Genomic DNA, 21,165 nt, shown 5'->3' with positions numbered 1-21,165 from the left:
TCTCCAATTGTCTTGAGTGGGATGCAATAGTTGACTGGTAAGGCCAAGAGCTCTTTCACTGTGTTGGTTTAAACTTGTCGGGGGTGTAATTCAAAGTGTAGTGTTTGTGATCAAGGAGATTTTATGAAACAATCAAGTCAGCTTCCCGCCCTTAATCCTGATATCCATACTCTGTAGTTTTGTTGTTTCGTTCAATTATTATGTATTATTTATCACTTTATTTCGTTGCTTCCTTTTATCAATGTGCTTTTAGATTTTTAACATTGGTTGAATTTAAATATAATAACCTTGTGATTCTCAATGGCATTCCATCAGGCCTTTGGAATCCTTTCTTCTGTTCATTTGTCCCTTGTTAGAAATCAACCTGAATTGTAGCAGTTTGCCATTATATCCTTCTGCTCATGTATTCATATATTGTTGTCTCTATGTGTTTAAAGCGTTCTTTGGTCCCTTGAAAGAACCATATGAATCCAAGAAATTGGTATTATTATCATTAACAGGCCTAATGACCAATATTTCCATTCTTAATCATTCTTTTGATGAATAAAACCGGTGACCGGCAGAGCTATTCTTTTCCGTTTATTGACTAATTGACAGAAGATATGAGCGAGAGTAAGATAGTTTGCTTGTCCTAGCAGTTAAACCAAGCGTGACACTCTATCAGCGGGCACTTTGTCCTGTGTACATACTCAACATACCGTACTGCTAAATACTCAACCGCACTCGTCTGAAGAACCCTTTTTGGCTTCATGGTTTCCTGTTGCAGTGTGTTAGGTTACATAATTAATGAATTCTCACTCAGAGCAGGTTGGTGCAATTAGGCCGAGCTTTATGAATTCAAGGCTGTTTTTTAAACATCAGGGGAATTAAAGGTGTGTTTAGTGAGTTAATTTAGCTAAATACCCTTTAACAAGCAATGTTTTTGTTGGACTGATGTTTAAGGCTATTTTTTGACAAATTTCACTTCATACAGTATATAATCTATTGATTCCACGCATGTATGTTTATTGTTTTAATGGGACATAATAGGTAGCCTTATATTACCTGGAGCTCTTTCACTGGGTTTTTTTTAACTCGTCAGTGGTGTAATTGTTGTTAATTGTGTTAATTGTGTAATTGTCGGGGACACTTTTATCAATCAGTCGCCTGGCGATCAAGTTTTCCTCTCTACCAAAGGCCTTTCTACTACCCCGTGGGCCCAAACTCATATCATTACCTTTTTCTTTGTGTACCTTGACAGTTCCCATAAACACTAGTTCTCTGACTATCACCTGACCCCCCCCCCCCAACGGTGTCAGGAGCCAAGGAGCCCGCAAACTTGATGACAGACGAACCGTCGGGAGATGATTAGGAGACGAGATGTCAGGACTTTGAGTGAGAGCCAATAGTGAAGCGCTGAGGTGTGTCCATTAGTTAACCTGCCATGTTGGACCTGTTGGATGGGGGGATGACAGATGGTCATCAACCCTCCAGTCAGCCACCAAAAAGCATATCAGAACCAACAGAAGACCCCAAAAGAATCACGCAGCTGAGGTGTAATCTAGAGGAGTTGCTAGTTGTTGTTTTTTTGGTAGCACTTACAGCTGTATCAGGACCTACTTTATAGAACAAAAATAAGTACTTCCTACCAGCTGTACATTGTATGAACTTTCAACATAGTTAATAGTTTTACAGGGAGGGTAAAATAAACTGAATGTGTTTGAAAAGAGCTGAATTCAGATGTCACCCTCTAGCCTTGCGAGACCATCCGGATATTCACCTTTGCGTTTCACAATGAATGTCAGTCTGGTCTTTACTGGACACCAATTTATTTTGAATAGTATTTTTTTTGTTATTCATTAATTGAAACTCGATCAATCTTTGATCGTATCAGACTTTTTTTTTTTTAAATCAAGGCAAGAATCCTCTGCCGAGGAACCGAATGGGAAGTTGGAAGATTGGGATGAGAGTAACGTATCCTTAATAACATTATTAATATACATATTTTATTTATTCATTAAAACACATTTTATTTCTTTGCCTCCCTTGTAAAGCACATTTTATAGCAGTTTTGCAAAAATATATGTATCAATAAAGTTTGTTGGATTTATTGCCAGTCAAACCCTAAGACTTCTCAATTTTACCCATAATGATCTTGTTCCACGTCAGGGTGGATCGGGGGTTCCAGCAGGGGAGTGGGGCTGGTATGCGGAGGTCTCTATGGCTGGGTGGATGGCCCAGCATGGATCTGCTAGGAGAGGCTGATGGTCTCGTTTCCCTCCTCTCAGGGTCACCTGGAGGTCCTGGTGGATCGCTGCCCACCTTCTGTTTGTGTTTATTTCAAGGTATTATCCCATGCCCCCCCCCCCCCCCCCATTCCTCTTCACCACATCCTTCTGTCCATTTTCTCTCTCTCTCTCTCTCTCTCTCTCTCTCTCTCTCTCTCTCTCTCTCTCTCTCTCTCTCTCTCTCTCTCTCTCTCTCTCTCTCTCTCTCTCTCTCTCTCTCTCTCTCTCTCTCTCTCTCTCTCTCTCTCTCGACATACACATTCCTCACCTTTCTCATGCCTTACTCTATCCTCGTATAGCTGTTTCATTTGACATTTCTTTCTCGCTTTAACTCGTTTATTCTTTGTATGTTCATTAAAGCTTTTCTCCAACAAATCGTTCTTATCCTGTCATCTCTCTCATCATCTTTCTCTCACTCTGTCACTATGCTCTCTGACCACTAGAGTATTTGTTTGTCTCTGTCCTATAAATTCCTCTTCTTCTTCCTCTCACTACTTCCATCCCTCTCTTTTTGCTCCAGTCCTTTAAACCACTCCTCAGCTCTCCTCTTCTCTCCTTTCTCGTATCTCTCTCTTCCCTCCATCTCCCCCTCTCTCCCCCCTCTCTCCCTCTCCATCCCCCTTCCTTTTCTTCTCCTCCCTACCCTCACATCCTCTTCCATCCCCTCTCCTCCTCTCATCTATCTACAGCCCCCCCTCCACCATTTCCCCCCTCTCCTCTCCTCCTCTCTCTCTCTCTCTCTCTCTCTCTCCACAGGCCCATGTGGTCTCTCGTTCTCTCTGTGGTGTAAATGTCAGCTTTCTCTACCTTGGCCAGGACACAAGGGGCCTCCAGCCTAGCGGATGCTGCACCTACTGTTTCGTCCTTAAAGGAGAAGCATCCCCCGCCACCCTGCCCCCTGTCACTCCGTTTGAAACGAGAGCTTTTTCCGAGCCATTCTCCATTTTCTTAGCTTGACGTATATCGCTCATGTGATAACCCAAACAATGTTCTGCCGTTTAGTGTGCTTTTCTCCGACCAGTCAGCATGGGAATGGGGGACAAACCAGCAAGGCAGCAAGACAACTACCCCATCACCATTCGCTCAAAAATCCTAATTTTCTAGATATCGGTTTTTACTGACTGTTTTGAGAATAGGTTTATAGCTATTTTTCTTCCCTGTTTAAAACGTGTCTTCTGGTTAATCGTTCTTTCTCCTGCTTCACAAATCGCTCAACATTTTAAGTGATCAAATATTTGTTCTTGCCCAACAGTTTGACCTCACAAGAAAGGAAGAGATATCTTTATTTCTGGATTCAAACACCAGGGTGAAAATAAGGTGTTCAGGCGGGATTAAAAGTGTCCATAGAAAGAGCAGATGGAGACCAATGGTTTGGGGCAGCAACGGCAAGAGCATCATCAACCTTTGTTTTTAAACACAAATAACGCCTCCAATATTTGCAGATGCCAACACAATCTTTTTCACTGTGTTCATAAATTCATTCATACATCAATTAAATTCATACATAGATTCAAATTAATTTATAAGGGCAAGCTTTTTGATCTTTGTGATCGTGCCTTTATTTTTTGTGTTAATTACACATGAATGAATTTAGGTTTTGTGAAGTATGGGATTTGGGAAATGAGGGGTTTGCTTTGGAAATGATTTAGCATAATATTGTTTTTAAAATATTGTTTTTAAAATGCAGGTCAAGATGTCATCAGACGTCTCTCTCCCTCTCTTTATCCCTCTGTCTCTCTCTTACTGCCACTCTCTCTTTCACTCCTTTTTTCTCTTTATCTCCCCCTCTCACATGCACAAGCACGCGCACACATGCTCACATACCGTCACACACACACACACACACACACTCACACACACACACACACACACACACACACACACACACACACACACACACACACACACACACACACACACACACACACACACACACACACACGCACCACACACAGGAAGTAGTTTTGCCAGGGCTCCTGGAGAGTGCAGGGCGGGAACACAGCCCACAATCTGGAGGAGCTGGGGGCCATGTGTGGGGGGGGGGGGGGGGGACTTGTGAGAGTGGGTTTACGATGGGGGGGGGGTTGTGTTTGTGTGGGTTTATATGGTGTGCTTGTGTTTACGTGTGTGCACAAACCCACACACACACAGACACACACACACACACACACACACACACATTAAGTATAGTAACATGTATAAACATTAGTGTAAATGAACTGTGAGTACGTATGAGAGCATGACTGTCTTAACTGAGTGTGTGCGTGTGTGTGTGTGTGCGTGTGTGCGTGTGTGTGTGTGTGTGTGTGTGTGTGTGTGTGTGTGTGTGTGTGTGTGTGTGTGTGTGTGTGCCATGGAGGAGGGACAGTGTCTACCAGGGAGGAGGGAGGAGGGGAGAGGCAGTCAGAGGTGTCTCTTCACCACTCTGGTTCACACAAGTTTAGCGGTAGCGCGCTAGGTACTTAGAACACTCTTTTGACAGTGTGTGAGCGTGTGTATTTGTGAGTCCTCATCATGGAGCCTACTCCAGACGGCTACAGTGGTTCACCGCTGCTCCTCTCTTTGCTGTCCAAGGATTCCTGAAGGCTCCCAAGAAGAACAGAGAGAAGACAGACTGAGAGAACACTGAGAGAGAGAGAGAGTTAAAGCGTGGGGTGAAAGCGGGGGACTTCACTCAAGCGACCGTTTGGGGCGATCGAGGGAGACTTTACCTGAGGAACGGATTTGGAGAAACTCAGGTGAGTGAGTGGAGTTGTTTTTCAGCTGCTTTATAGATTACTTTGAGAATAATATAAGACCATCCAAATGGGACTCCATACATGGGACTTTAAACATAAACTATACATGTTTGTGTTAATATTATCTGCAACACGTGTAGGATATATGTTGACTGTCATGGTATGTGTGCTAGTGAACCTTATAACATTGTCCCCAAGCGGTTTGACTTGTTGGCGTCTGTAGAATGGAAGACAGTAAAGTGGACACATGTCAAAGCGTGTAGTGGCAGGTCTTATATTTCCAGTCGGCAGTCTGCAAATACTGTAGTGTCCCTCCTTTCTAAAGCCTGAAGACTCTCAAACTGACTTAAAAGTGACTTAGCGGAAAGAAAATACTTGTAGAGGGAAATGTTTTCCGGTTGAGAGCAACTCATAAGAACCCCTTTGAATACATGTTTAGTTGAATGGGAAGGGGGGGATGAGCTTTGGGGTGGGCGGGTGACAATTGCAAATTAACGGCATGCGCATTTGGTGAGGCCTGTGTCAACAGTGTTAGGCCTACCGGTTGTCGGCTCAAAGACGGGGTTATTCAAAGTTTCTCCACAGTCGGTTGGTCCCTGAAATGTATACATACGCAGATCCTGGTTTGGTTTTGAGTATTATTTGACACATACCGCCCCCCCCCCCACAACCATCATGGATGCTGTGATGAATGGACACAGGAACAAGCGTTGTAATTTCTATGACTTTCTGAACAGGTGGACTGAAGAGCATGTCTAAACATCCCTGTGTATCCTGAAACCTGTCTTTGTACTGATCTCCATACCAGCTGTTGTTTGAATCATTTCTTTTTGTATTATTACGTTGACATTTTCATTTAGCAGACGCTTCTAGACAAAACTGTGACAAAAAAGTTGAGAACAATGAAAGAATATATAAAGAATTTGAGTATCTTAAAAAAACATATTGAGTTTCGCAACCTATTTGAAACAAAATACTTGACAGGGTGCGGTTGTTTTATTAGCCATAGGATAATTATGATAATCATAATAATAATTATTACTATTAGTGGTAATTCAACAATTAGAGAAATATAACATATGAAAGTGTTTCAAATTCCACAACTATTGTACATTTGTAAAATGCCATGAGGCCTACAACTACAACAGGAATGGTTCAATATCATCATTACGTCTACAACGCATTTCATATTGTTTAATACCACAATTACAACTCAATATGCACGAGAATGTACGTAAATAGCACAGAAACTGAAGGCCTTTTTGACATTGACTGGTGGTTTTCCACATGGCTTTGCCTTGTTTCGAATTTGTTCCTAGTTCATTTGACATTTTGTTATATCCGTCTACATACGCGCTTGGGGTCAGTCTAGGTTCTAAAAGGATCCTTTGTGATTTAAATGTTTCTTCCGTCTCCCATTGGGTTTCTGGGAGTTTTCTATTTGAGGGTCTAGTTTGTGTCGTTATATCAAACAATTCTGTTACTGGGGAGGCCTGCAAGGCTGAATGATAAAGTACTATTCCAGTCGCACGAATGAGATGGAGTTGGTGATATTGAATTTAGTCTCATCAAGTGCTTTATAAGCATGTGTATTTTCAAGACAATTCAAACGTTGAATGCATAGTTTCTCTCTTATCTCGTTAGATGGCTTTTAAATGATGCAATGGAATATTTGGGCCAATCTCTGGCTGATAAGAGTTCAGATTGACTGAATTTCTATTTGGCAAAGGTAATAGTCTTTGTCTAGTGCTCTTTAGGTCTTTATGAGTGACTTGCTAACAAGCTGGCTGATGTTTGAGTGGGCTGAGAAATGAGATGAGTAGAGATAACGAATTGGACCCCTAATGTAGAAAGTGCAAAGAGTAATTATCCTGCATTATTACCCACACACTCTTGTCCAATTATCAAGCCAAGACAGGTTTGTTTAAAATGTCTGTTTGGACAGCTACAGTCGCAGAGTGCTTTCCAGGTCCACGTTTATTTGAATAATTAAATATGTTAATAACAATTAGCTTAGTTTAGAGCTCTGATAAATAAGCAAAAGTTGTAAGATCAGGCAAACAAAGTTCCTAATATCATAAGCACAAATTCAGGAGACCTGACTAATGGATCCAGTGTTTAAATCAATTTGGCATTAAGCCTGAATGAACATTGACCAGGTTACTTAAGGTTTTGAATGTGCTGTGAGCATGTGGCGATGCCCAGGCCTGGTCCTACATGCTGAGCTGGTGCTCAAATTCACCAGTGAGTGAACTGACCATCGTAGCTGGGTCAGAGGTACACCCACTGGGAATGTGCTTAGACCCTCTACTTAAAATACTACCTTAAGGCGCCGGGGACCCCTGAGGCTTTCTGTGAAAGTTAAAAGCTATGCCCCCACCGCGCCCACACACTGACCTCACCCTGATAAACACAGGCTTCAACGTTGCCTGAAGACGGTAGGACAGTGGGACGCCGGTCTGGGGTTACACTCTCGCAAAGCCTCTCCTTAAATACTCATATAGAATCCCTCAGGTGTGAATCTAAAACAGTACAGAGAAGACTGCAGAAAAGCACGCAGGAGGTTGCAAGAGCTGGCGAAAGACTTAGAAACATCGTCTGTGTCTGTTGAGTAATACTCTCCCCTCGATCAAGGTCATTTCTGCCGAAAGTGCCGATAAGGGTAGCGATAAGGCCACATCTGATCGCTCAAGGCTCTATGACAGCGCAGGCAAACTCACACAAATGCACTGTTGTATGTGTATCAGTAGACGCACAGCTTCATCTGAATAGAGAACCAGAAGGGGTTGGCATGCCGCAAAGCGATATTCCTGGTGTTGAGTCCTGATGTTGATTGAACAGTTCCCGCTCTGAGGACCTGGGAGAGGTCGGTCTTGAGGTCCCTACTTAACCCTGAAATGCTTGAGATAAGTGTTATTATCCCATGACAAAACCCTTGATGCCTAGCCCGGATATCAGATGTCTGCTAACACAGGTTGCTGAACTGACCAGCTAATATACTTATTAAAATGCTTTTACCTTTTAGAGCAAAGACAAAAGCACTTCTGGTAGTAGGTTATGTTTACACTGCCAAATCTTACAGTGTAAACATACAGTATTGTATTGCAAATAGAATTTCCCAAAAATGTAAATGTTGAATGTACATTTAAAGAAGCACATTGTAAGAAAATGCAATACATATTGTTGCTCAGGGGTTTAATTATCTCATAACAGTTAGGGAGGGTAACTTTCCTGTCTACCTTGCTAGTTTAACTGAATGTTGATAAAATATTAATAAAATATTTTTTTTATCATATATATATATTTTTTAATATTTGTATAGATCTTTCTTCATTGATCATGCATAGCATCCCGCCTGCAGAGCTAAACCATCAGTGGATGGGTAGATCGCTGATAGCAGGGCAGCTATCTGTCCTGATCTGGTGGTCGTCAGTCACGCACCTCCCCCAATGCCCCGCAACGTTTGCTTCTACTCTCTTGGTGTTTACAGAGACAGGCAGGCAATTCTCCCCATTTTTTGGACCATGACTTATCCAGACAGGAGCTTTATCTGTACACATGTAGACATCACTGAATTAGAGTAGTAAATAAACTTCAGTTGCAACCTTGTAAACCATGTCAAAGCCTTAATTACAGGCTTTTTTTCAATGCGTATACACACAGATGTTGTGGTAGTGTTTTACTAGCCTTCCAAATTAACCACACAGCAGATCCAAATCTGTGCAAACACTTACATCTTCATGCATAGACATACTAAGACACACACACACACACACACACACACACACACACACACACACACACACACACACACACACACACACACACACACACACACACACACACACACACACACACACACACACACACAATTAGGTTGAATTGAACATACGGTAGTTTGCATCTTCAAGTTGGAGGCGCCTTGTGAAACTCCAACCAAATTCATTTAAATAAGCAACAGGCTGCAGTTTTATACATTTATATTAGCTCAGGAAAATATTTTTAATTTAGACCTACAGCACTGCCAATAAATTGTTTATTTACATAATTCTTTCTTTCTTTCTTTCTTTATCTTTTTCTTTGCAGTTGTGATCAGGGGAATCTATCCCCTTTCTCTCTCTCATCCTCCCTCTCCCTCCCCCCTCTCCCATACCTCTCTCTCTCACTCTCTCTCCTTTAAAATATGTACTATATATAGATATATATAGTACATATGTTGTGGAGATCTGTAATTAATAACAACTGCAATTTGTGCAGACCCCCAGGGACAACCAGTGAGCAGTGTGCCCAGGGGCTGTGGGGGTCGTCTCCTGAAACCAGCTCGGGGCCTCCGATCCGGCTGTAAACCTTCCCTTAAAAAGCTGAAACTTCCGGGAGTACCCCAGCTAGCCACCTGTGAAACCACTGTATCAAAGCGTTTGAATGTGTGAGTACCATTAGTGACGTGAGCCTCTCTTATGGTCTAGGCTAGGGGAATGGAGGTGGAGCATTTAGTCAGGGTTTTCCCTCCTGTCCCGTTGTCACCCATCACTCTTGGACCGTCTATTCCCTGGAAACCTATTGGTATAAGCAGAGTCGAAGAGAGTTATAGAAAACTTGTAAGACTCCCCTGTGTAGACAAGTCATTGATTTATCTGATTTGTTGTCGTGGGATTAGTTTACAAGCATCATTAACATCATGATTAATTACAAACAATTACCGAAACACTATTAATACTAATAACATTCCTGTGCTCCTATACTTCCGAAAGTCGTTGTGATGGGACATCATGATGTTGATGGTTGGTTCTACATACACCATGATCAGCCAGTATGTGTGTGTGTGTGTGTGTCTGTCGGAGTGTGTGTGTGTGTGTGTGTGTGTGTGTGTGTGTGTGTGTGTGTGTGTGTGTGTGTGTGTGTGTGTGTGTGTGTGTGTGTCTGTCGGAGTGTGTGTGTGTGTGTGTGTGTGTGTGTGTGTGTGTGTGTCGGAGTGAGTGTGTGTCTGTGTGTGTGTGTGTGTGTGTGTGTGTGTGTGTGTGTGTGTGTGTGTGTGTGTGTGTGTGTGTCGGAGTGAGTGTGTGTCTGTGTGTCTGTGTGTGTGTGTGTGTGTGTGTGTGTGTGTGTGTGTGTGTGTGTGTGTGTGTGTGTGTGTGTGTCTGTGTGTGTGTGTGTGTGTGTGTGTGTGTGTGTGTGTGTGTGTGTGTCTGTGTGTCTGTGTGTCTGTGTGTGTGAGCCAGACCAGTGCTGAGGGGAAGGTTGGAGATCGAGCAGGGCTGGACATTTTGCTAAACCCTGCACCCAGAGCCATTGGGGTGGTGTTGAAATGCGATCCAGACTCAGGGAACTGAACGAGTATGTGCAGGTCCCTCGCCTCGCCCAAACCCTCGCTGGGAAAGAACACACCACAGACACACTCACATGCACAGGCACAAGCACATTAATACATGCATGGATGCTCAACCAAACACACACAAACACACAAACACAAACAAAAAGCATGGACATTGACTACAAAGCCAGTTCAGTACCTCAATGCAGTTTGGTGTGGGTTATGATGAGTTTGAATTGGACATACAAATATAGGTATGCATACATATAATAACATAGCCATTAGATATTTACTTAAATACACACACACAGTATGTACATTAATAGTTCTATAAATGCATGCATGTAAATACACAGAAACACAGAAATACAAAAACTGTTTATCAAGAATGCTGCCCATCAGGAAATGCTATTCTATCCCATTGTGTACTTCAGAAAGTTTTCCTCCCATGCTCTCAAGGAAGTGTGTTTATCTTGTAAGAGATTGAATTCCCAGTCTACTGGCTGCTATCCCATTAGTCTCTTCCATGTAGAGAAAAGACTAAGACACCACTGTTGACGACTTCAAACCCAAACATCACCTCTTATCTGATGTTGTTTCTGATACCATCCGGATAAAACACGCATACCTGTTCTTCTTAACTGGAACACCAAGCGCCAGACTATCTATCTATCTAAATATATCTCTCTTTGTATACATAGCCTTACCATGGGAGAACGGTGGTCAGAGCACCATGGAACAGTCTCGCGATGGACGATACAGCTCTCCATAACGTTTGGGCTTTAAATAAAACACCTTATCTGTTCTTTTTAGTTATTTTTCACTGGCATTCCTTTATCCCCAACTATTTTGCACAGTGTCCCATTTTAACATTGTCTTCTCAAGATATCAAATATGATTGTATATCCCACAACCTGGATAACTTCATTACATTTTTAAGTTGGAGAAGGACAAGCCAATCGCCACTTGGCTTCCTTTGGAATTTATCTCAAGGCTTAGGTGATGCACCAGTGGCAGCCAAGAAGGCTCTTTCAGGGCTAAGTGAACATAATTTTCCTGCAGAATATTGAAGGGTGGCCTTTTGGCTTTCAGCTATTGATAGTTACTGTCAGAGTTGAGCTTAGGGGCATCCCACCCATCTCCCATTAGCTTGCTTACTCTTTGCTGTCAGCTCAAGGTCTTCAGAGATTTCTGCTGCTCTGATGTCAGGGGTTGAGGCGAGCTACCTGGGCTCCGTGCTTACCTCCAGGTGGGTCCTTTTAAGTATTGTCCCCGATTTTATCTCAGGAGGAAACAAAATCAAATGCAAATAAATTGTTATAATGGGATGTGCTTGTGGATTATCAGCTTTATGTACAACCTTTGCTGAGGCTCCTAAGGCATTTCACTAGTTCCTGTTTCATCGTTTCAATTCAGAAGCCTAGCAGCTTTCTACAATCATCCCTTACAAAAAAGGAGTATATTACTTGTAAGGATTAGGCTGAAGTCACCCATGTGTGTCTGAATCACGAAGAACAGGGTGAGACTTGAATTCAGTAGGTTTCGTCCCACCTATGCTAAATCATCCTAGGTGTGTAGGTTCGACTGAGATTAAGTGAGGTACTACCAAACTCTCTGAGCTAGCAGCTGTGTAAACCAGGCCCTTTGGTTGAACTCATATCTCCTATTCACAACTGACGTAAATAATGTTAACTTGACTTTCAATAAATCCATCAAGATAATTTCATGTCAGAATGTGTGTGGGGTCTTGGAATTGCGATTGTTTGAGAAAGTGGGTTCAGTAGCTTGTGCCTGCAGGACAGCATTACTTTGTACATGAAACAATTGTTTGATTTACGTTTGGATCAGCAGAGGTCTACCTTCCCTAATCTAACCAATTCAAAGTCCCTTGTAAAACAAATCTCCACTGGTAGAACCCCCTGGCAGAGGATTATAACCAAAAACCCTGATTAGATGTATTTTCGATTTTCTAACTGAGGATTAATTATTGGGTAAAGGGTTGAGTTTGAAAAAAAAAAAAGTTCCTGAAACAATGTGCTTCTTTCTGCGCTTTTAGTTTGGTTTGGTCGAGACAAGTTGAGGCAGGAAATAAATGCCTCCCTCTAGGCTTTCCCTCGTTGCTGTTGTGTCATTGTGTGTTTTGTGTTCTCGTTGTATTCTTCACTGAGAAAAGGGACCAAGGGAAAAAAATGGGGGCCTTCATAGTTATAAAAGGTCTGGGCTCTGGTTCTCTTCTCATGTGGTGCACAGTAAGCCAACAGGTGTTAAATCCTTCAACATTCATATGTGGTGAAATTATAACTATTCAAAACCGTAGCCAACACCCTGTAGAATGGCTTTGTGTCCAAAGACCACTATCCCTACTTTCCTTCTTACTGATTCCTATTTACCATGTATCCCTCTCTCTCTTCAACAGGGTGTGGAGGGCGCATGGAAAAGCTGAATATGGCTTTTCCAAACGATGTCTTCCTGTTGGCCACCACCATCCTCCTCCTCAATACTGGGGTCTGTGATGGGAGCAAAGCGAAGGGGAAAGACAGCTCACCCTTCCGGTTCACGCATCACCTCTACAACACCACCATCAAGGAGAACTCTGCCCCTCGGACTTACGTAGAGACGCCAGTCAAGATGGGCATCCAATTGGCCGATTCTTCCTGGGACATCAAGTACAGTCTAGTCACCGGGGATGGCGATGGTCTTTTCCAAGTTGAATCTTTAACGATAGGGGATATCTGTTTCCTGCGGATTCAAACACGCAGAAGTAACTATGCGCTTCTGAACAGAGAGGTGCGGGACAGTTACGTCCTCACCGTGGAAGCCACCGAGAGCACTCATGACTTCAAGGCCAAGACCAAGGTGTCCGTCCTAGTGCTTGACACCAACGACCTGAAGCCCCTTTTCCTTCCGGCCTCTTACAACGTCGCTATCAGAGAAGACACCCCCCTAAGGACGAGCGTGGCAAGGGTCAGTGCCACCGATGCCGATATCGGAAGTAACGCCCAATTCTATTATTCCTTCACCAGCAGAGCCCATCCGTTTTCCGTGGATCCTTTCACAGGGATTGTCAGCCTTGCAAAGAAGCTAAACTATTCCCGTTCGGCTCATTACCAACTTACCATCCTAGCCGAGGACAGGACGAAGAAGATCTCCGGTGTTCAAAAGTTTGGCAATGTTGCTCGGGTATCAGTGAAGGTTCAGAAGGTCAACATTGCCTCTCCTGTAATCCCACCTGTTGGAAAGCCAGTGTTTTGGGCTGATGGGAAAATATCTGTGAGTGTCCTTGTGGAGGCAGGCATAAAGCCAGTGGAATCCTTAAGTATTGTTGGAGGGGACCCTCACGAGTGTTTTGAAATTGTCCCCGCAGGAGTAGAAGCTGGGAGATTTCAGTTGATCTCAACCAAGAGGATTATGTGGCATCAGTTTCCGTTTGGACTGAACCTGTCCCTTCAAGCTAAAGACTGCGGCTCTCCCCCCTTACTGTCATCTGTTACCGTGATCCACATTCCTCAAGATAACTCCACCCGCCTTGCTTTCCTTGAAGACACTTACATTGTTACACTTAGTGAGTTTTCCCCGCTAAAGACTCATGTGGTCATGGTTTCTGTAAACCCAGGCTCCTTTAATGTCACATTTAGCATCAAGATTAACCCAGACAGCAAGAGTTTCAAAATAAACCCCAAAACAGGGATTATTGTCACAACCAAAAAATTTGACTATGAAAGAAAGAACCGTTATGAGTTTGATGTAATGGCTAACCATGGGCAAGCTGAAACTCACGTAGTGGTGGAGATAACTGATGAAAACGACAACAGCCCAACATTTTCTCAGATTTCCTACAAGGCCTCTGTGGCGGAAAACGGCCCCGTCGGCAGCAGTGTCATACAGGTTGTTGCCGAAGACCAAGACAAAGGTAAAAACGGCATCATAACCTACGCCATCGCCAACACCGACACCATACCGTTCACCATCGACCCCTTCACAGGCCTGATCTCAACATCTGAACACCTGGACTATGAGCGGATGAAGCGTGTGTTCCATCTCAGGGTATGGGCCCTTGACAGTGGGAGTCCGTTCAGCCACGTCAGCGAGTGTGCAGTGACCATCACCATGAGCAACGCAAACGACAACATACCACTGTTAGAGAGGGTCGGCTGCAACTCCACTGTGCCACTAGATCTACCAGTTGGGAACCCCGTCGTTGAGCTGTCCGCCATTGATCTTGACGAGCTCAATCAGCTCAGCTACGTCATCGAGTCCGGGAACGAGCTTCAACTGTTTTCTATCAACTCTGTGACTGGACTCATCACGTTGAACCAGCCTATTAACCCTGTTTTAGTGGGTCATTCTTTATCTCTGAGAGTCAGAGCCACAGACGGGAAACACCACTCAGAACCTTCTGTGGTCAGCATCATTCTAACCGAGGAAGGGACCGATGCTACCATTCGCTGTCAGGAGACAGGCATCTCCAGACATCTGAAAGATCAACTGATAGAGTCTATCAAGCCAGGTCTAATGGAGCAGGATGAGGAGTCTTACTCCGATGTTCACATCATTAACAAACACTCTCCAAGGTTTGAGTCGAGCATGCCTTCCTCCATCGACCTGTCAGAGGACTACCCCCTGAATTCCACCATTGTTAAATTCATGGCCACGGACAATGACACCGGTTTCAACAGCAAGCTTGTGTATGCTATATCCAGTGGGAACGAGGATGGTTGTTTTTCTATAAGCACCTTCTCTGGAGACCTCCAATTAGTTTGCCCCTTGGACAGAGAGAGTAGAGAGTTTTACATCCTGAACATAACCGTTTATGATTTGGGGATACCTCAAACATCCTCGTGGAAATTCATGGCGGTGAACGTGCTGGACATCAATGACAACGCTCCCATCTTTGATCAGCCGAGATACGTGGTGCGCATCCCAGAGAACACAGAAGTGGACGTCAGTGTATTTAAAGCACATGCTGTAGATCTAGACTCTGAGGCCCGTGGTACTATCCAGTATTCCCTCTGTTCATCTTCGGAGGTATTTAAAGTCGATGGGCTTACCGGAGAGGTCAGTGTGACGGCAAATCTGGATAGAGAGTCAAAACCTAGATATGATCTCCAGATCGAAGCAAGAGATCAGGCCGATGTTGGCCAACAGCTGTATTCCACCATGGATCTGGTTGTGGTGTTGCAGGACGTCAACGACAACCCACCAAAGTTTGTCCCCAGAACCTACAAAATAAAAGTCCCCGAAGATGTCCCTGTGGGCACCGTGTTGGTTTGGGTGGACAGTGTTGATCTCGACCAGGGAAGTGGAGGCCTCATAACCTATAACCTCAAGAACACAGAGAGCGGGATCTTTAACCTGGACGCCTCTACAGGGTCCTTGACACTGGAGAAGGAGCTGGACTTCGAGAGAAGGCCGTCTTACAACCTCACTGTCCGTGCCGTGGACCATGGCCTCCCTCGTTCCCTCTCCTCTTCATGCTTTGTGGAGATTCAGGTTCTGGACGTCAACGAGAACATCCACCGGCCCACGTTCTCCGAGTTCGTGTACGAGGCCGCCGTGATGGAGGACGCCGCGGTAGGGACTTCTGTCTTGACGCTCACCGCATCAGACAAGGACCTGGGCCGGGACGGAACCCTACGGTATCATATCCAGGATGGATCCGGCCTGGGAGTCTTCACCATCGATGAGGAAACAGGTAAGAAATGTGATGTATATTTATTTATATAAAGGCAGGATAGCATTGTAGTTAAGGTGTTTGAATCCCTGCTAAAAGGAACCGGGTTCAATCTTTTTCCCGCAGTGTCAACAGCCGCCCTACAGTGATTTCAAACCCGTACATGCTGTATAATGTGCTGTATCGGAATTAAATGAAAATCACTTTTGGTAGAAGCGTAATAACTAATTTGTAAAAAAATATCTATACATCTTTCTTCTGCTGAACCAACATGATTTATATCCTCATTATAATTGAATCATTCAGCCATACACTGCCAATACTACCATAGGAAAAATATGTCTCGTAATATGTGCTGTGCTGCCAGCTTTGATTTTTTATTCAACAACTATGCAAGTGCTTTTGCCAACCTAACTGGACAATGCAGCCCTCATGTAGTACTTGACATGCCCAATTAGTCAAAATGAAGCCCTTCATACTTATGACTGCGATAAGTTGACATTCCTAAGCGTAGGTTGGTGCAATTTGATCTGCCCTTCAGTGTGGGGGAGAGGGTTGTTGGGGAGATGTTGCTCAAGATGTTCTCCATACATCCTGGTGAACATCCTCTGACCCCTGGCAACATGCACATTCCATTAGTGATGCGATCGTGGAGTAGATCAAATCAGGACAAATAGACTCCTCTGTCATAACGGACTTATACCGTTCCAGTGCTGGCACTAAGTGCATTCTTCAAACTCTCACATAAATCACATGGGAGAAGCATGTGAATAACATCTATCTATCCACATGTCTTTAATACTAGCTCAGGAGGTATTTTATCATAAATTGTACACAGCCCTGCATCTTAGTTTGACCAATAGGACAAATGTGACAATGAATTTATGATCACAATCTTATTGTTATATACCATTACATTACATTATCTTACCATTTTAGTATAACATCACATAATAATATGTGAACAGAACATATGAATCTACAGGTTTTAAAAAACAGATGTATATAGCATAGAGATAAGGATAGATTTATTGAGACCTCTTGACCCCTCCCCACTTGACCTTTGATCCTCATTTGGGTTTTTGGACGTTTTAATGCTTTTAGGATAGTTCTACGGAAACCATCTCTGGATTTAACTACCCCCCCAATGGTATTCACATAAATCATTGAAGGTTTCCCTGGGTCAAGTCTCTGTTTCTAAACATCACTTTGGTCTCACCTCATCTCTTCCCCTCACTGCTCTGAACATCAGTTGAATCATGTCGTGATTCCCTGGTTGTTTCCGAATATCACCCAAAACAGTCGTTTGCCTTTAACTCTAGTCAGTTATTACATTTACAAGCTGGGCTGAGCACAATCAAAGCATACAATCAGAAATAGAGTAGCTATAAAAGGCTCCAAGTGTTTTGGACGACCTTCAAGTTTTGAGTGTAAAGTTGATTTACGCACATTAGAAATACAAATACAAGTCATTAATGGCAGGGTTGAATTCCAGGTATCCTCAACAAGTTACAAATAACAACAAAAGGAAGATAAAAAACGAATTACATAAAATATGAAATCGCCCAATTGCTGGTATTACACCCAATGAATGTTTCTGCACATAAACAGCCTGCATAGCCACATCTTATTTTCAGTAATGGTCTAATATCCCTGCCATTGTGTCCATCAGGTGTGATCCGCACGACAGTAGCGCTGGATCGCGAGGCCGTCCCCAACTACTGGCTCTCGGCCTATGTGACGGACCTGGGCACAGAGCCGTTGGCGTCGTGGACCCATGTCTTCCTGGAGGTCCTTGACGTCAACGATAACCCCCCCGAGCTGTCCCAGCCGGTCTACTCCGCCACCATCCCGGAGAACGCTGCCAAGGCCCGGCAAGTCCTGCAGCTCCACGCCACAGACGCAGACTCCTCGTCTGAGGGGAAGCTATCCTACCACATGCTGGAGTCCCAGCGCACCTACTTTGACATCCAGCCCAAGACAGGTAATAACATGTTATAATACTTTGTACAGAACATAAGATCTGGGCTAGATAAAGTATAATAAGTATAATATAGATAAAGTACCATCTGATCTTGTCGCAGAGGCCCCTGTCTTTATAATAAATGGGAATTCCACATGTATTACATACATACCAACCACTCTCTCAAAGACAAGGTTTTTGGAAAGAAACTTTCCAAGTGTTTTTATTTTTTACACAATATTTTTTAGCCATGCGTGAATAAAATGTAATACTAATTAAGGGAAGGCAATTTATCTTCAAAACATTTTAAACTTAAACAAGCCAATTACCTTCTAGAATCAACATGTAATAGTATAATTCCTCTCAATTACCTGATGTGAGGCTTCATATTTAAATGTCATAACTCCCAAGACGAAAGGCCTGAAATGGTTTATCTCAGGCCTGAACAGGTCTGGGCAGATCTGCCTCTAAAACCCAGGGCGTGTTGCCAGTAAAGTGAGGGTTCAAACCAAAACTACCCCCAATTGCCCTTGAGACCCCCGTCATTCAGCATGTCAGTCAGCCGAGCTCCACGATGGTAGCCGAGTGCAGAGTGATCAGTCACATGGCTGACCCTGGATTCCCTTCAAACGCCGGCACTCTCTTCTGACAGTTGCAGCTGAGTAGCCTCTGTGCACATGAGTGACGTTGACTTTGATATTCCAGGCAAATAAGGTGCTGTTTTATCCCTGCAGTGGCATGTCTCTACACGCCTAATGTTCATGCTGCTAATCTGCAGACTGAGCTGTGTTGTTCCAAGGCCCCAAGGCCAAGCCAGTGCAGGATTAGTTGGGGACAGGCGGCACTGCAGTAGCATTCAGACAATAGCAGTGACACTTGCAGTGAATGATGACAGCATGATGAGAGCTGCTTGGCCTGCAGGCCTTCGCGTGTCGAGTGCCTGAAAAACAAGTGTTTGATATTTGATTAAAGGACCATAGGCCTACTGGTGTATTTTAAATGTCATTACTGCCATAAACATCCCCCTTTTTCTTTTGCTGAGCTGGCTTGCAATGTTTCTGTACTTCAGAAGCTTCAGATTCTATATCTATTACTATTTGCGTGTGTGGAAAGAGCAGGAGTAATAAAGTCGCTAAACATCCCTGTTATCTACGGATGGTAATTTTCGAAATGTCAAGATGTAATTTCTCTGAAAGCATTGAGGAGTTGAGATTGTTTCATCTTTTACGTCACTCCGAGATTAAAATATAATCTGTGAACAAATAAATAAAGTGTATGAACAGGCAGATTGTGCCAAGCGTTTTACATTTAAAAAAAATAAAAATAAAAAGACAAATGGAATGAAGTGGAACACAGTAGGCTATACCTGAACTTATAAAGTGAATGGTCACATTTAAAAAAGCAACGTTTGTAGCTGGTGAATGACAATGTGGCCTCATGTCTAGGCAGGACAAGGGTGACTCAGTGCACGTAGCAGGCTAGCTTGACTGGTTAAACTGCAGCAGGCTTGCTCTGCTAGTTTAACTGTTGCATGCTAGCACAGCCCAAGCATGACACCTCAGCTTTATCAGGCTAGCTTTTATTGTAGCATCATACTGTAGAATGATAGTAGAAGACATCTTAGCCATAGAAGGCTAGCCTGAAAGTAGCATCAGGCTAGCTTTACAGGAAAATAATAGCTTGACTGCAGCAGGCAAGAACAATTGTAGCATGCTAGCACAGCTTTAGCATGCTACCCCAGCTGTATCTGGCTTGCAACTGTAGCATGCTTATTTAACTGCTACATGCTAGCAGGGATTAAGCACGTTTTTCTAGCGGTACACTGTGGATATTGGTGTTCAAACCAAAAACTCCAAGGCTTTGAGTCCAACACCCTTAACCCACTAACCAACCCTTGTCTTAAATCAAAGGAACAAGGGGGCATGGATTTAAAGAGGGTCATCATGGATTTAAGATTAAACCAATGTCAAGCGAATCACAAAGACCCTAGGCAGTCCCTTTGGGGCTGTTCCTAATGGTCAGTTTTGAAAGACATGATTAGAACAATGAATAATTAATGGTGGTCGATAGTGTTGACACCTAGTCCGGGGAACCCACAAAACAAACCCTGATCTGCAAGGCTTCTGTTTATGTTCAAGCAGTTTGGACAAACCCAGCCCGAGAGTGTACTCTGATAGACTGGGAGACACAGCGTAATGCCCTGGTTCCCATGTCAGGTCAATGACTAAAACACACTTTCTACTGCTCCCACCTGCTATCACACTCTCCAATCTCAACCAGCTGTTGCTCTCCTGAAACAACACACAGTGACCCCCCGCTGTGTGTGCTACGCACACACACACACACACACACACACACACACACACACACACACACACACACACACACACACACACACACACACACACACACACACACACACACACACACACATTTAATTCTTTATTTGAATCCACCAATCACATTACAAGAGACAAGATTCAAATATTTCAGAGACAAGATAAGTCATTGTTCAAGGGTACAAAAAACATCTCCTGCGCCACACTGCCAGGCTGCCTATCACTGCTGATATGGAGCAGAACTTTGCTAATTGTTTAGATTTTCTGCTGGAGAGCCCAGCCAGCCTTAACCCACTGAAAACACGGTTGTGGACATGCCCCAAGCTTCCAAAAATAAACACTATTAGCTTGCATTGGTAGCCTAGGTCCCTTAGAATTTCCAGAATGGGCTGGTATTTAAGGTGCTGCATTAACGATGGCAGTTACAACGGTGTTAACGATGGCAACACCTCACTTCATCACACACACACACACACACACACACACACACACACACACACACACACACACACACACACACACACACACACACACACACACACACACACACACACACACACACACACACACACACACACAAACTGAATTCAGAAGATCTTTATCTGCATGGAAAATATGCATTTCAATTGCCAAGGAAGTTTAGGACAATTTAACAAAGGAATCATTGTAAAATACAAAGAGAAAAATAAGGTCTCTTTCTCTCTCTCTTTCTCTCTCACACAAACATACACCCACGCACATGACAACTTTTATTGGCCCCTGCAACCCCTCAAGCTCTCCCCGCCTGCTTACATACCGGGCCTCCACACTCTTCACGTATCTCATCTTGACCCAACCTCCACCTAGATCTACGACCCCTCCTCACACCTAAGACAC

General features: G+C 43.6%; 1 protein-coding gene across 1 annotated transcript in view; it reads left to right on the top strand.

The window, feature by feature from the left end:
• The first annotated feature begins 4,651 nt into the window (after positions 1-4,651).
• Positions 4,652-21,165, top strand: part of fat2 (FAT atypical cadherin 2) — a 55,863-nt gene continuing 39,349 nt past the window's right edge. Inside the window, exons 1-3 of the mRNA XM_060063682.1 lie at positions 4,652-5,005; positions 12,733-16,008; positions 17,660-17,971. Coding sequence (XP_059919665.1) covers positions 12,747-16,008; positions 17,660-17,971 — 3,574 coding nt within the window. The 5' untranslated portion in view covers positions 4,652-5,005; positions 12,733-12,746. The remainder of the gene's footprint in view (positions 5,006-12,732; positions 16,009-17,659; positions 17,972-21,165) is intronic.

This window comes from Gadus macrocephalus, chromosome 10 (assembly GCF_031168955.1).
Source record: "Gadus macrocephalus chromosome 10, ASM3116895v1".
Taxonomy (NCBI): domain Eukaryota; kingdom Metazoa; phylum Chordata; class Actinopteri; order Gadiformes; family Gadidae; genus Gadus; species Gadus macrocephalus.
Note: the sequence above shows the minus strand (reverse complement) of the source record. Positions and strands in the feature narration are given on the sequence as shown.